Source organism: Gopherus evgoodei, chromosome 6 (assembly GCF_007399415.2).
Source record: "Gopherus evgoodei ecotype Sinaloan lineage chromosome 6, rGopEvg1_v1.p, whole genome shotgun sequence".
Lineage (NCBI taxonomy): Eukaryota > Metazoa > Chordata > Testudines > Testudinidae > Gopherus > Gopherus evgoodei.
The window spans coordinates 46,297,703-46,314,531 of NC_044327.1; the positions used below are offsets into that span (position 1 = coordinate 46,297,703).

At 38.9% G+C, this 16,829-nt stretch overlaps 1 protein-coding gene across 7 annotated transcripts in view; it reads right to left on the reverse strand.

Moving 5' to 3' along the window:
* Positions 1-16,829, reverse strand: part of AGTPBP1 (ATP/GTP binding protein 1) — a 167,671-nt gene that overhangs the window by 108,011 nt on the left and 42,831 nt on the right. For 5 of the 7 annotated variants that reach the window (XM_030567724.1, XM_030567725.1, XM_030567720.1 and 2 more), the window contains exons 2-3: positions 14,218-14,289; positions 2,163-2,293 (exon numbers count right to left, since the gene is read on the reverse strand). In XM_030567724.1, the coding sequence (XP_030423584.1) occupies positions 2,163-2,293; positions 14,218-14,249 (163 nt within the window). In that variant the 5' untranslated portion in view covers positions 14,250-14,289. Of the gene's footprint in view, positions 1-2,162; positions 2,294-10,892; positions 11,088-14,217; positions 14,290-14,666; positions 14,878-16,829 lie in introns of those variants that run through there. The other 2 variants (XM_030567722.1, XM_030567726.1) reach the window with 2 other exon arrangements.

Consider the following 16,829-nt stretch of genomic DNA (forward strand, 5'->3'; position numbering starts at 1 on the left):
CTTAAATCCTACTTTCTGTATTTAATAAAAATCACTTTTTATTTATTAATTAACCCAGAGTATGTATTAATACCGGGGAGGGAAGGGGGAAACAGTTGTGCGTCTGTCTCTGTCAGTGTTATAGAGGGCAAACAATTTATGAGTTTACCCTATATAAGCTTTATACAGGGTAAAACGGATTTATTCGGGGCTTAGATCCCATTGGGTGTTGGGCATCTGAGTGTTAAAGACAGGAACACTTCTGTAAGTTGCTTTCAGTTAAGCCTGCAGTTTTGGGGCACGTGGTTAAGACCCTGGGTCTGTGATGGAGCAGACTGGCATGTCTGGTTTAGCAAGACAGGATGCTGGATTCCCAGGCTGGCAGGGAAAGCAGGGGCAAAGGTAGTCTTGGCACATCAGTTGTCAGTTCCCAAGGGGGGTTCTGTGATCCAACCCATCAGTGAGATCCACTGCTATAATTCACTAGATTATTCTTTACTTCACAAATCTGTGGAGAACTGCTAGCAGGCCACAAAGATGGCAGCCTACACTAGGCCAGCCTGGTGCGTGCACAGACACACAGACCATAGGAGGAGAGAAATTCAGGCTTGCCTCTCTCTACAGATTCTAGCTATTTGGATTTTTTCTGAAGCAGACAAGCCAGGGATAGACAACCTATGGAACGTGTGGTGGAGCTAGAATGATGGACTGACTGTACTAGTAAGAGAACTGGGAGGAAGGCAGAAGATTCTGCATAGAAGGTACTGGCACAGGTTCCCCTAAGCCTCTGACTGTCAGAAGCTGGGACTGCACAACAAGGGATGGATTACTTGATAATTACCCTGTTCTGTTCATTCCTTTGGAAGTAGTTGGCACTGGTCATGGTCAGAAGACAGAATAGATGGACCACTGGTCTGACCTAATATAGCCACTCTTATGTTCTTAGATAAGCCATCAAACACCAGCTAGACTGATCGCCTGCAGTACTGAGGAACTGGGGAAGGAATCGTAAAATGGCAGGTTGGAATAATGATGCATTGATATATGATATCTAAAGGAGACAAGAGAAATGCAGGTTTAGCACATGTTCCTCAGTCTTCCTTAAAAAGGAAGGACAAGTTCCAGTTACTAAAAATTCAATTCTTCTGAAAAGGTCACAGGTTTGAGAGGAAATCCGCACACACTGAAAGATCTTTGCTGTGGACACCAATGACCCTGCTCTCAGACTGAAGCAAAATAAACTGAGATAAAACAGCACTTGAGCAAGCCTGAACTCAAAAGAAGAAAGGAAAGAAAAGAACTAAGATGCCTCAATTGTAGTGCATGTGAGAAATAAAGCCACCTCAACATCATTCTTTGGGATATTTGCCATTCCCTTTCTGTCTGCCAGGTTGTTCCAATGGATTTGGCTGTACTGGGAAGTTCTGTTGATCAGTTAGCTTTACACATTAATGAAGTTCCTCCTTTGTTATTCCAGAAAGTTACTGGATGTGTTTTTAGGGTACCAGAAAGAATCTTTTACCCAAAGACCTTCAAGGTTACATTTTTCTTCAGCCAAAAGATGCAGAAAAAAGTACTTGTGTCTTTTTGTTATTCCCGCCCCCACCCCCATTTTGGTAAATTACAAAAAAATAAAAAATCATTTCTATATAGCATGTTCTTAAGCAACAATACAAGTGTTTGCTTCTCTTTATTTTTTGAATATGAACACCAAAACACAGTAGTAAGGACAAGCTATGACAGAAGTTTTAGACAGCTAAGAAAGGGCCTTGACTCTGCCATCCTTGTTCATGTGGAATAATACTTTAATCCAAATGTACTGTCATTTATTTTGATAGAATTACTCATGGAATAAGGTAGTACTCTTAGGAAACTAAAAATACTGTACAATATGGCAAACTGTCAGATTATGAAGAACTGAGATAGGAGAAGCTTATCCTAATAGAAGAATCTTGTGTTCTACATGCAAGTACATAAAGACAAGTAATAAATACAACTTCTCATTGTTTGGTCACATAAAACAGGAATATAGAAATTCTTTTGGAGGACAAGGTGAGAAAACACCAACAGAACTTCAGTGATGAAATGTGGCAGACAAATATGCTGTATACGAGTGTGTTTTGGGATGAAGCACAGAAAGATAAGAACAATTTTTAAAACATTAAGTAATATAAAATATTTACCTTGACTCTGAGCCAGATGAAGGATCTTTGAGGTAACATATCTGGCCGTGTCTGCTTCTACCAACAAAGATTCTGAATTGATCTTCTCCAGCTGTGCCAGCAGACCCACAATCCGAGAATTGTTAGTAAGACTAGAAGAAACATTTATATTTGTGTTTCAGTCCGTATTCAACACATGACAAAAATATTTTGTTTCGCCTGACATGGCAAAATCCAATTAGTTACATTTTTTTAAAGTCAAAGTTAGTTTTTCAGTGAACTAGGTTTAGATCAGTAGGTTTGTACAATTTTATAGTTAAAACAGAATGTTCTTCTCTATTTAGTTACTTCTCAAAATTAGCTTTTCTTCCCTGCTACCAATGACACACTCATTAAGACTCATTAAGACAGAGGAGAGTAGCGTTGTCTTTGCTACATTCTTAAAAGGGATTAAATCCACTTCCCTTGAAATCAGTGGCAAAACTCCCATTATTTTCCAAGGACATAAGGGATCACCCCAACTACTGAGATTACCCAAGGAAATCATATGGGAAATTCAGGACTAATTTGTAGTATTACAAATCTACTATTATTAGCAATTATTTCTTCAAATTCATATCTATAACACCACAACATTTAGTCTTGATTGGAAAATAGCTACAACTATATAAAACTGGGGTTGTAGCACATCTTCCATGGAACCTCCTCTACAGTTAAGATCCCTCTTGTCAAGGGGTGTCTCCAGTGCAACTATGACTAGGGAAGTCCCGGGCAGCACATCTCTGGTGAAGCCATGCTCTCAGGCCATGTCTACATCTAAAATTTTGCAGCGCTGGTTGTTACAGCTGTATTAGTACAGCTGTATAGGGCCAGCGCTGCAGAGTGGCCACACTTACAGCAACCAGCGCTGCAAGTGGTGTTAGATGTGGCCACACTGCAGCGCTGTTGGGCGGCTTCAAGGGGGGTTCCGGGAACGTGAGAGCAAACCGGGAAAGGAGACCAGCTTCGCCGCGGTTTGTTCTCGCGTTCCCGGAGCCACCCAGCAAACCGCAGGGAAGGAGACCTGCTTGCTCGGGGTTCCGGGAACGCGAGAGCAAACCGGGAAAGGAGACCAGCTTCGCCGCGGTTTGCTCTCGCGTTCCTGGAGCCACCCAGCAAACCGCAGGGAAGGAGACCTGCTTGCTCGGGGTTCCGGGAACGCGAGAGCAAACCGGGAAAGGAGACCAGCTTCGCCGCGGTTTGCTCTCGCGTTCCCGGAGCCACCCAGCAAACCGCAGGGAAGGAGACCTGCTTGCTCGGGGTTCCGGGAACGAGAGAGCAAACCGGGAAAGGAGACCAGCTTGATTACCAGAGGCTTCCTCCTTCCACGGAGGTCAAGAAAAGCGCTGGTAAGTGTCTACATTGGATTACCAGCGCTGGATCACCAGCGCTGGATCCTCTACACCCGAGACAAAACGGGAGTACGGCCAGCGCTGCAAACAGGGAGTTGCAGCGCTGGTGGTGCCCTGCAGATGTGTACACCTTCAAAGTTGCAGCGCTGTAACTCCCTCACCAGCGCTGCAACTTTCTGATGTAGACAAGCCCTCAAGGAACATGGGGAAGGGGCTGAAGGGGAAAACCACTCAGGTTCTAAAGCCATTATGGGCCTCCCCCCAGAATTCATTCCACAAGTGAGGGGGACAATTTTCATATTACACCCCAATAAAACATCCAGAGAATACCACTGGAAAGGGAGGATGGGGACTTTGCAGAAGTTACTTCCTCCTTGGCCATCTCTCAGGAATTTTTACCACGGGGGGGCGGAATCCAGCTATCAGAATCCATTTTCAACTACTTTGACATTTTATTGTCTACACAGTAGCCCTGGCTTTGAAGTCTGCCAGACTGGTCTACAAAAATGTCTACAAAAGCCCCAAAGTCTGGCTAGCCTGAAAGATGTGTAATCATCCAGATGTGGAGAAACAAAGTACTCAAGAACATAATAGAACCAGAGCCCACCCACCCCAAAAAGACTATTGTTTACAGAGAAAAACAAGAGCAGATCACTTTTCAGTTCTTGAGCGTTTTTCCCTCTTCCAAACTTTTATTCCTCCTCAGACAGCTTGAACAATAAGCCTGTTCTGCAAACGACCACATCAGGGAGAGGAAAGGAGAGTTTAGACAAAAAGCTTAGAAGAAATGGAAGCAAACCTTACCCTGAGAAAATAATGCTGTTTTCTTTGGGGGATACAGGTCACCTTTCTAGTGGATTTCTGTCTTTTCTTTCCCACATTCCCATAGCAATGTTTCAGGTCTACAGCCTCTGCTTGAGAGAGCCCTAGAGGAGATCATATCTAGAGTCTCACATCCCTTCCGGGCTCCTGCTATCCTACCGAACAAGACTAAGTAGTCGATCATATCCTTGTGTTAGGCTTTACTCTGCAAACATGCAGCAAGGGAAAAAAAACCCCAACAACTGGCTGAAAGTTTTAAATATCACTTTTTCACTGATATCTACTATTTTCTCAGTTTTTCCTCACATTCACTTTCAATATTTTCTGATAAATCTCTTAACAGTGAAAAAATACAGCAGTATTAGTTTTACCTCATACACTCTGCAAACCGCTTTGAGACAATCTCATTCTTTATTACTTACTAGCTTATCTTTAGAAAATACATGCAACCAGTTTGGTTTCTTAAGTTTGCAAATATTTTTTGAAAAAAAATGCAGCACAAAACTTAGACTATCACTGTTAGATGGGAGGGTTTTTATTTTATAATGTTCATAAAAGTGAAGAACTGTAGAGAATCAGAATGTTTTAAATTAACAGTCATTCCCATCAATGTCATTCTGTCACAGTTTTGTCTCATTTTGAGGTACACAAGTACAGCTTGGCTTGATGTCTTAGTCATTTACATAAAGGTGATGTGTTTTAAGAGGAGATACATTTCATGAGGAACACTTTTATCCAGATATTTATATTATCGCCCCCACTACCTGTATTTAATTATATTCTTTAATTAAACACCTTAAGGTTAATTCAAATTGCCTACAACATAAATCAACTTACCTTCATCTTCGTAGAATGTAAGATACTCGAGATGTCATTGACAAAGTTAAAACAAACTATTACTAATCAGATTTTATTCATTCTTCATTTTTACATTCCCCTCACCATTTGAAAATATGTTTAAAAAATTTCCATGAATATAATTAAAATTATTGCTGTGTAGTAAATGACAACTTATTTTAATCGATGTACAGTGAGTTCTAGCTATTCACAATAAAACTAAAGAATGACACTAGTATTATAAATAGTGTCAATGTTGTTTATAAAGAAGCTGATGGATTATTATTGCTTGAGCTATAGTTTAGAGCAATAAAATGATTTTGCCCTTATTATTAAGTTTGCCATAGGAGTAATTTACCCTTGGATGTAAATGTTAAAACAAGAAAAAAAACTGGCTGATAGCAAGCGTTTTATAACTGTGGAAACAATTTGATGCAACAGCAACAAAGAAAACTTATTCTAGCCACACTTCATTTCTTTACACTGACATCTAAACTATAACTTAACAACCAAAACCAAAGTAACTTTTAAAAGGAATACTGCCACATGTTTATGCCCAATAATATGGCCTATTCTTAAAACTGATATCAATTGCTTGAAGATGTCCTCCATAATCTAAAATTTATATCATAAAATCCCATTACTACATATATGCATCTTCTCAACTGTTTGAGTTAAAAGTATATAAAAAAAAAGTTTTAATCTGACAGTCTCCCTTTCCCCTCTCAACTGTTTCAGTTTTGCTTCTTTGTATGTGCAACGAGAGCATTAGGGTGGTCAGAAATCGATTTAAAAAAAACCTGATGGACAAAATATCAATGTTTATTTTTAACCACTTTTGAATTTTATCAATTTAAGTTTTCATAGTTGTGCAAAATTATGGGTTTTATCCATTATTTTTAAATATTTCAATTTTCAAATCTGCAAAGGGGGATGGGTTAGGCAATTATTTAATAACAGATTAAAAAAATTAAAAGCTTTATAACTGCTAAACATCACATGTCAAAAGGAATATACAAAACAAAAATCCTTTAATCAAACTAAAATTCTGAAGCAGCATTCTTCTTACTTTGTCTATCTGCAAATTTTGATCACCAGTGGATTTGTCGGTTTCTGCGTGTACAGTTAACTGACATTTACCAACATTTATCAATAAAAAAGTAATCCTTCCAATACTAGACATAATCTAACTAATTCTCTAGTCATTCAGGGCAGAGGTGAGCACTGTTACTAAAACAGGAGGTGATAATACTCCACGATAACAGATAATCTTCACATCCCTCATTCCACACCTGTGCCTCTAATCCCCATCCAAAACTGAGATCCAGTGCCATCTGTATGCACTGAGCTTGAAGACACCCAAGATGATCCCATGATTATAACGGAAGCCATGATATCTGACTGCTGACTCAATGTTCAATGGTAATCTCCAAGGATGCTCATCCTCAACAATTTTAGGCCCAAAATAGACAGGAATCCGACCAGCCTGACTAGAAACTACTGTGCATTATAGAAGCTTGTTCACTAAGAAAGAATTTTGGTCTCTCACAACTCACTCTCATACTTGAATGTAGTTTGGGGATGGAAAATACCCTACATTTAAACACAAATGTGACCAGTACAGCCACAACACCTCCCTGTCAGTCCTGCAGTCAGACTGACAGGTCTTATACCACATGCACGTTAGTCCTGCAGGTAGTAATACAGTCATCATGAAAAGCATTAGCTTTATTTTAATAACAGCTTATTCAGAGAGTTAAGTTGCTCAAAACCTATATTCAGTACACCAAAGAAGAGACCACAAACTAGAGTAGTGTGATTAATATTAGATACATTACCCTTGCTCTTTTGGTCTTATTTTGTCCAAACCCCTGCCTAATTCAGCAAGTAACAGAAAATCCAAGCCCCTTCAGCCAACCCCCAGGCCTCTATATGCTAAAATATATTGTAATGCTGTCGAACCCTCTCAGCTATTCTCCAGTTCCACTGAAAGACTGTATCTGCCAGTTAGGTAGGTGAGCAAGGATTCCAAAAGCAGGTTGCAAGGGTCTCTAACACAACACAAGACACCTCCAAGGTTCCAGTAGATAAAAGCACTCAAACACAAGACCTTTCTCCAATCAATTCCCCAGTAAACTGAACCATCCAACAAATATCAATCCAACCGCCATAGTATTCATATCCTTGAGAGAGAGTAATACAGCCAAGGTCCCTACTCAAAACTTTTCATAATTACTCTTTGCAAATCTCATTCACTTCATCGTACTCCCAATCTTGCTCAGCTCCCAATAAAGGCATTAGGTGTTTTACAACAAACGGGATTTTTGCCTCATTTGGCCAGGAAGCAATATGGTCTCTAAATACTTCTCTATGCAAGCTTGCTTTATTCATATCAAGAGCCTTTCAGCTGCACTTCACAAGTCAGTCAACACATAGCATAATCACTCAACAATTACTGGAAGCTTTTAGAGATTTAGAAAGGATAAGCCATTCTCACTACAAGATAGTATCTTTCAGAAATACTTCAAGATTTTTATCCATAAGGTTTAGAAGAGGTTTATTTGTCTAGACTTAAAAGGGCGCTGGAAATTGGCATTATAGCAACCAACCAGGAACATTCTAAGGAGCTTAACTATCTTCAGAACATTAACTGAATAAAACTGTCTTGAAAACTATACACTTTCTGATTCTAGGTTTAAAAATAAGAGGATCATTGTAGAGATGGACCTGACTTCACAGTTAAGGCTGAGTTGAGTTTTGCAAATAAAGCAGGAACTAAACTTTTCTTTAAGTTTCAGATAGGATTTGCTACATTAAAACTTGTTCTTTGAATCCAGAATTAACTGTATAGTGGATGTACTATGATAGTTAAACTCACTGATGTCCATTCATGCAAACCAACCTAGGCATAAGATAATCAATACAGCAGTTAGTCACAATCATACCACACATTCATGCTGCTGCCCCCCTACACCGCCATAATCCACTCACCCCAACTGCAGACTTAGAGAGATCTGTCAAGAGAGTGCATACCCATCTAGCAGGGTGGCACTCTGAGTTCGAGGGCTAGTCTCTAGTGGAAGCATTCCATAGATTTGAATCCTGCTTGGGTCATTTTAAAAATATATATTTTAAGCATAAACGCCAGACAATTATAGAATACAGGTATGTTAAATCAGATACCTGGGAGACAAGAGTGTTAGCACCATATAGGCCTCATGCTATTAGCTGTGCTGGAAGTGCAGTTGTCAAGGCAGGTATGTGACAATAAAATGCAAAGGTAAAAAGCTCCATGAATCCTACTGTTGTTATGGGTTTGGGTCCCATAGTAAGAATGACCATAATATATCTCCAGTTGTACTTCATCACAAGTTACATAAAGTCCGACTCAAATATACCTCTTTGGAAATGAGACATTTGTATGATTAAAGTTTTCAAAGCAGCTTGTGAATTTAGATGCAAATGTTCATCACCACCAATGGAAGAGGTCTCAGTCACCCAAACTACTTTAAAAATCTCAGCCATAATATATCCTCTATTAAATAGATAACAAAAAAGTTGAATTCTGAAAATGAAGTTCTAGATAACTAAAAATATTTAAGTAATTAAACATTTGAAGCTTTCATTCTATTTTTGTTGTATACTTCATTTTGAGTCTGATATTTCAACCCTAGAAAGTTGACAGTTCTGATAGAGAGAGAAGCAAGAAGATTCAAAGGAGAAAAAAAAAATCAAAACTAAGATTTGCCAGGACCTAGCCACCTCCTTTGGGTATCAAATCGATCAGTAATAAGGAATAGAGGGGTGTTTTTTGTGTTTTTTTTTTTACCACCGCCTACTCTTCTTTAGTTTAAGGTCTAGTTTAATTTCATGAACACCCATCTTTACCAGTTATATATACCCAGCACAAATTAAGGGAAGACCAATTTAGACTACTTATCTGCTCTCTAGATACAATACCCCAGAAGAATAATGTAGGACAATATACAAAATCCTAGAACTCTGGTATACATCAAATAGGAAAAAAGGTCAACAACAGTTTATGTATGATTCACACACAGCTGCTTAAAATAGCCATAAGAGAAATTATCTTCCCCCTACTTTCACACCTAGCACTAACTTTATCTCAGGCAATCTGGTCCTCCTAGGTTTACCCAGGGCCAGAAAAATTAAGAGAAGTTGGTAAGAAAGACAGGGCACACTGCCATCAGAAAGCTCCATAGGGAAAGCACTGTTCAGAAACCAAGTACCTCAAAATTCCTGGGAAAGCAGAAGATGCTGCTCCTGGCCATGTCTGGGGTCTCCAAACATTTGTGTCAAACTCTGATAAATGTTTTCTCTCACCCAAGAATCCTTCTGATTACTAACAGGGAGCAAAGGTGTTATACCAATTATATTAGACCAGTAAAAACCAGCAGGATCTTATTAAAGGGGACAAGACAAAGATGCCACATTTATTATGATAACAATTTATGACTAATAACTAATATCTTAATTCTTATACACACACATTATACCTATTACCTATACACACACACACATACATTCATCAGGTGTTCTGCAGCTGCTGCATAGTTACCAGTCCTGAAGATAACTTAAGTTCATAGCCTGATTTTGCAGCTTGGGTTCGTAGCTTGTGGCAGCTAACTGGCCAGGAAAGCTGGGCACAAGGCTGAGCTGGATCTCTGTTGGGCAGGCACCGATGTTCTTTCATGTTAGCAGCAGAATGTTACCCAGAGTTTCTCATCTCACCCTTCTTTTTTATAGGCTTTTAGTTTGGATTCAAAGTCTATAGGTCTTGCTGTGTCATGCTGCCTCTGGGTTTAGATTGATCACCCATCAATTGCAGGCGTGACTTTCAGCCTTGAACCTGGCTTTGATCTTCCTTCTGTTGTTCTGTTGTCCTTTTCTTTTTAGGGTGGATGCTTCTTACTTTGTTTAGGGCTGTTGTCTAGGTCTTCAGCCCTTGGTATTTGAACTTTAGCTCATCAGGACAAGCTGGGGCTGGAGGTTGATTCCATCATTCATACATACCTCATTCACACATCTAAACTAAACTAATAAGATTACAGCAGGGTTTGCAAAAATGAAGGTTGGAGGAAGCTTTTACAAAATGGAGTGAATGTTTTAAAATGGGGTTTGAATTACAATATGGAACAGAAGTTACAGTGTAGGCAAGTGTAGTGAATGGTGAACAGAAGTTACATTAATAAAGTGAACTATTAAAAACAATTTCATTTATCAGTTCTACAAAGGCACATTGTCCCCTCTCCTACCTTAAAGCCTCCTAGATGCAGTAAGACAGAGCATCCTAGCTTCTGACTGTTGCAGGGCAAGGCTGCTATTTTGGGGTCACCTTTTTACCAGTGGATAGTGTCAATGCCTGACTTTGCTTCAGCTTGTAGCTTCCCAAACCCCACCAAGCTGCAGTTAACTTAAATGGATAAACTGGGTCACCCTCACTGCTGCCATTCAGAAGCCTGTAGGAAACTGTAACTGCCCACTCTTGTCCATTTCACTCGACAACAGCTTGGGAAAACTAGCAGCTACAGAGGCACTGGAGCTGTGTGCAGAGTTAAGAACAGAGAACTGAGCATCGGTTCATATTTGGAAGGGTATCATCACAGCCATAAACAAATTTTCTTTTAAAAAAAAAAGATGGAATTCTGCAGAAGTTTATGTCATAGGTCTCCCCACTCACCAGGGAAAGGTCTCTGCTTGCCATTGGTAAGTGGATTTGTCAAGCCCTGCCCACTTCCCAAGAGGTCTAAGCATCCTCACTATATTTCTGCAGGAATGATGGGTTCACACATATCCATTACTTCTTCTGCACAGGACTTCCACTATGCTGCAAGCTAATCACATCCTACACCTTGCTCAGTTTCTACTCAATGACCTAATTCTAGAGCTTGACCAGGAAGATAACTGAATCCTGAGGAGTTACTATAGCAACCATTAGATGTCATCTTAGAATGGCTTAGGGCTACACTTTCTACAGGAATTCTATTACTAAGAATGAAGTGCAGCCAGAAGGAGGAACTCATTGGTACTTTTCATAGTTTGTCAGCTATTTTACTCTACTTCAGGGGTAGGCAACCTGCCGCACGCGAGTTGATTTTCAGTGGCACTCATACTGCCCAGGTCCCGGCCACCAGTCCGGGGAGCTCTGCATTTTAATTTAATTTTAAATGAAGCTTCTTAAATATTTAAAAAACCTTATTTACATACATACAACATACAACAATTGTTTAGTTATATATTATAGACTTATACAAAGACACCTTCTAAAAAGGTTAAAATTACTTGTATTACTGGCATGCAAAACCTTAAATCAGAGTGAATAAACGAAGACACGGCACACCACTTCTGAAAGGTTGCTAACCCCTGCTCTACTTTCTCCCTCTGTATATGCCGAGGATGCAACTCAGTGAATTTAGAGATCAAGAAATACTTATTGGGAAAAGTCACAGAGGCCAAGTCATATGACCCACTCCCAATATGACTGCTTGTCACATGACCAATGAGCTAGCAAACTCAAATTTTTCTAGAAGAGACTTCTCATAAAAGGTTTCTCTAAGCCCAGTTTTGGAGTTTGTGCATTTTGTTCTGTTTTATTATTTCAGAGCCCAATGCAAAGCAGTTCCAATAGTAAATGCTTGTGAATCGATTTTAACCTGAACTTTGAAGGTTACAACCCTCTAATGACCACAGCAGGTACACAGCTCAGTTAATACCAACTGTCTATGATGTATTTTGCATAGTTTACTCATCATTAGAGGTATATCTGTTTTGAGTTATATGGCTGAACAAAATTAACTGTGTTTAAAAACTAACAAATGACTATCTTCATCTACATCTGTTTAGTTCCGATTATCCTTCCATGCAAAAGGCCAATATATCATGAGCTGAATCCAGTTAAGGATACCTTTTTCCTGGTACCATCATTAGCGGGAACTCAAGTTCAGGAATATCGATTGCTGAGAAAGGACTTCACTTTCCAAAAACTAATGCTCCCTGGCTGGGATGCATATTTATCTATTGACCATTTCTAAAGATCGGTCTTTCACTAGCTGCTCAGGCAGGGAACACCACAAGCACTAGTCTCAAATGTCGAACTTTTCCATGGCTGAACTGGACAACTAAGGAGCTAAGAGCACTCCAAAAGAAATAACATATCCTCATAACAAACTTGAAAATCCTCCTGTGATTGAGTTAAATCCACATGGTGGCATATGGGTCCAACATTTAAATCCATACTCTAATTTAGAAAGGAATACTATAGAGAAATACATTGAAAGGTAAAATAGCCTGCAAATTTTTTTTGCACTGGAGGGGTAGAAAGTCTTCCAAGACAGCAAACTGGCTAGATGGTTTTGCTATTGCAGTGAATACCAAACTGAACTGTTACAAATGTCTTAAGCTTCTTCCATTCATAAGACATTTTGTAAATTCTCTAAATAGTTTCATAATGATGAAATAATCCATTCTTTATATACAAACTTCAAGAGTTGAGCCATCAGCCATATATATGCATCAGTAATCAGCATTTTGACTTTGACATCCTTGCCTTTATATTAGATTGCAAGATCTTTGGAGCAGGAAATGTCTCTTGCTCATGTTTTGGTAACACGAACATGTAAATCTGTGTCATGTATGCGATTTATAAGATTACACTTTATTCCTTCAGCAGCAACCATTCATGAGCATGAAACCTGCCTGACTGAAATTGCTATCTGAGAAGGGTTTTGCCAAAAAGGATGGGATAAGGTTATGAAAAAAGGATGGAGTGAATGGGCAGGGGTTTTGCTTTTGAAGTGCTGGGAGAAAAGTTTAATATTGTTGAAATTTTGTAGTACTGTATATTCAATTGCCTGTATGCTTGCTTCCATTGCTGCCACCCCCGTATCCAGAAGCTTCTTCACAGGTACTTGGTATAAACAAAAGAAAGTCAAGGCTATGATTTTGCAACCACTTAGGCTACTTCTGCACTACAAGGGTGTGATTCCCCTACTTGCATACACATACTCATGCTCTCTCTCATTGACCTAGCACAAGTATAAATAGTAGTGTAGCCCTAGATCCAAAAGTAGCAGCAGAAGAGACATGGCTTAGCTGTGCCAAGTACAAATCTGCTGGAAATCAGTACGTAGGTACTTTGTACAGCTAAGCTGTGCCTCTACTGCCACTACCAGTGTAAATACAGCTACACTGATATTTATACTTGCGCTATCTTGATAAGAGCGATGCAAACATATGTACATGAACAGGGGAATAACCCCCTCTGTTCACAATATAAAGTCTTGAGCACCTCTCTCTATACATGCGTATGGCCCCACTGAAGTTGGTGTTTCTGTTCATATTAGTAGTTATGCAATGCTTTGAAGGATTGCTACTCAAGACAAATTCTGATATGGAATCCCAGAGATGTGCTCAAATACAGGCAGGCAATAGTTTTCCTATACAGTATTTGCAAGGTTATATTACTATGGTTGCATTTCAGGTAACAGGTGTCCAAATGACCATTTCTGCATGAGCAGTTCGGATAACTGCATGGATAAAGATAAGCACGCAGTTTCATGTGCATTTTTGCATATGACCTTCTTCCAAAATATTTAGTGTTATGGTAATTTATTACTACTTCTTTCAAAGAAATTAAATGCAATTTTGAAAAAGTGTTTATTCATATAGTAAGTCTAATTCAAATATGACAAAAATGCACTTAGGAAGGTGTTAGCATCTATTATCCTTTTCACTATGCTGATAAATACGAGAGAGAGAAAATAATTCAAAATCAGTTACTATTTAAAAGAAAATAATTCATTTAATTAAAACATTTTTATATGAAGAGGTTACAGTAATTTTTAATTACTACTGGAGCCCCATGGGCCCACATAATTGGTTTTGTATTTTTTGGCCTCTCTTTTTTTTTAAATGTATTTGCTTCCTTCAAATGTAAAGTTCTCAAGATCCGTAATGGAAAACTAACTAGGTTGAACTTCAAGAAGTCTATATACTGCTGCATTTACCTTTTCTCAGATGTTGTTTTTACTTTGTTCATCTTGGAAAACTTAGTTCTTCAGTTCACCATCTCAGATAACCTGTAAAACACATTTAAAAAATTAAGACTTAGTAGCAATGTATTGTCTTGCTGTACAACGAAGTGCTACCACCATAGTATAGTGCTCAGAATCTCTGCACTGAAAGTTTTAAATACAAGTGATTTCATAAAGAGTACTTGCTACACTGAAGAAAGCAGGTAATTCCATTCCCAATTCAACATATAGGGCCTAGGGAATGGAGCAAAAGTAATAGAATACTGAAAATATAGTAAGCATGCAGTAAAGACCTAAATTATACTTTAATCATGCTAATCTCAGGGAATACAGACTTTGATAAGAGATTGAAAAATCAGTAATTTTATCATAATGCATGTATCATGCACAACTTGCACAATATGTCCAGAGAAGAAAGCTACCTGCTTAGGCATCTCCTGGAGCCGAACATGTAAGTTTTCCCAATTTCTTGAAAAAAATTTGATGCCACACTATACCTCCTTTTCTTGACAGCCACTTCATGTTCTTAATTTTGAGACTAGAAACCTAGATGCACAGTCAGAAACAAAGTGTTTGGTATTCTTATTTAAGTGGGACCTGAAAATATTTCTTGGACAGAAACCACAGCATGCTAATAGCTTAATTTTCCTATCCTTTTAAGTACACAGTGTCCTCGGAGTCTCTCTCAGTCTTATATGGTGCCTCTGAGCAATTAAGGTTGCAGTTTACAGGACCAAAAACTGAATCTCAGCGATTCTATCCAAGATAAAATGTGAACGAGACCCCCTATAATACAAAGAAGATTTCTTTGAGAGGCCATGTGTTTGTTATAAAGCACTGAAGTACAAGAAAAACTCAAACAATATGTTCGAAAACAAAGGCACTTATCCTCTTGCCATTTGTGGGTGAGAAACTCTCTCTGCTGCGTAGTAGCCCTCAAGTTTACAAGATCTTGTTATTATCACTGCCACTTGAAGATAACAAGCAGTAACAAAACTTCCATTTTGTTATACAGCTAGCTGATGAAGAACAGCAGAAGAGGTATATAGTGATCTATATGAGGCTTAGGGTGGGGGAAAGCAAGGAGGAACTATCAAAAATTTAAACAGAGAAAGAATAGGATGCTTCATGTGCAAGTAGGATGCTGATGCCGAATGAAGAAAGGGAGACCCCCAAACCAACAGCAGAAGCAACTCCAAACTTTTCAGACACTTATAAGCCAAGACCAATATGAACACTGAGGCATAACAGCAGCTCTCTTCCACTTACCTGAAGCAATTTCCTTTCCTAGCAACCAATGGGTTCTCACAAGAAGCACCAACTGTGTGCCTGGCTAACAGATGGCTGGCCAGTTTGTCCAACCAATGTTCAAATGTAGAATTTCTCTACTTCCTTCCATAAAAAGGGGGAGGTGAGGGAAGAATTGGTTACAAGGACTACAACTGGGTCTACTACACAAAATACCTTATCTACAAGGTTATAAAGTTCGGATTATTCAAACCAGGCCAGAGATCTAACTGGAGGGAGAAGATATGATTAAGTTACCATAGCTTGTTCTTTTATGGTAGTTATCTGAGAGAACACTCATCTTACAGTAGAAGAATACACACTAAACAGGTGTTAGAAGACGGCAATAAAAAAAACTCATAAATTTTCAAGAAGCATATTTCCAATAACCTGTTAGATCACGTTACAAGGCAGAAAATGTTTCATTAACTTGTATTAAATAACATCTCCAATTTTTATTTCTTTATCTTTAAACCAAGCTGTACAAATCTAGGGAATTTAGAGTTAAGGTTACACATAAGAAATCCCAACATCTTAAAGAAAGAAACAAACATTTAAGGCACCCAAACAACCTTACCTGTAGTGAAATCATGCAATAACCATACAATTATGATTACAACTTTTTAGTGTTTGTGATCTCAGGTTAGATTAAAGTGATTTTTAAAGACACAGATTTTTTTCACCCCCTGCCCCGTCACTGTTACAAGAGTATAGATCACATAAGCAAGCATGGAAGAGTGCAAGGTGTAAGCTTTCACACAAGCAGGATGTATCCACATCTTATTTCTTCAGCTGGTTGTTTACTGTTTGAACATAACTGCTATTCAGAGCAAATGAAATTTCTACTATACAGTATCCTTTTTCAACAAATAGGTATCTTATAAGTTGACTCTCTAGTTTTAAAAGAAGTACAAAATAGAGGAGTTTTTCAGCCAGGTACCAGGGAGAAACCCAATTCCTGGACAATATACTCACTGTCTGGTCATGGTACTTAAATTTTCTTTCCCCTCTCCTGCTTCTTTTGGCAATAACGATTGAGAATACAACTGAATGAGTTATAGGCTTGCTAAGGAGTCTTGAAACTTGTGTGCTGGTGCATGTGAAAGTGAAAAGAACCATGCTAAGAGAGATGAGATGGGAGTGGGGATTGGGGGTGCAGGAAAGTTGGAATTGACTTGATTTTGGTAGGGAGAAATGTTTTCCAGGAACATGGCGCTATAGCAGGGATGGGCAAACTACAGAACAGATTCAGCCTGCAAGCTGTTTTAAGCTGACCTGCAAACTCCCACTAGGGAGCA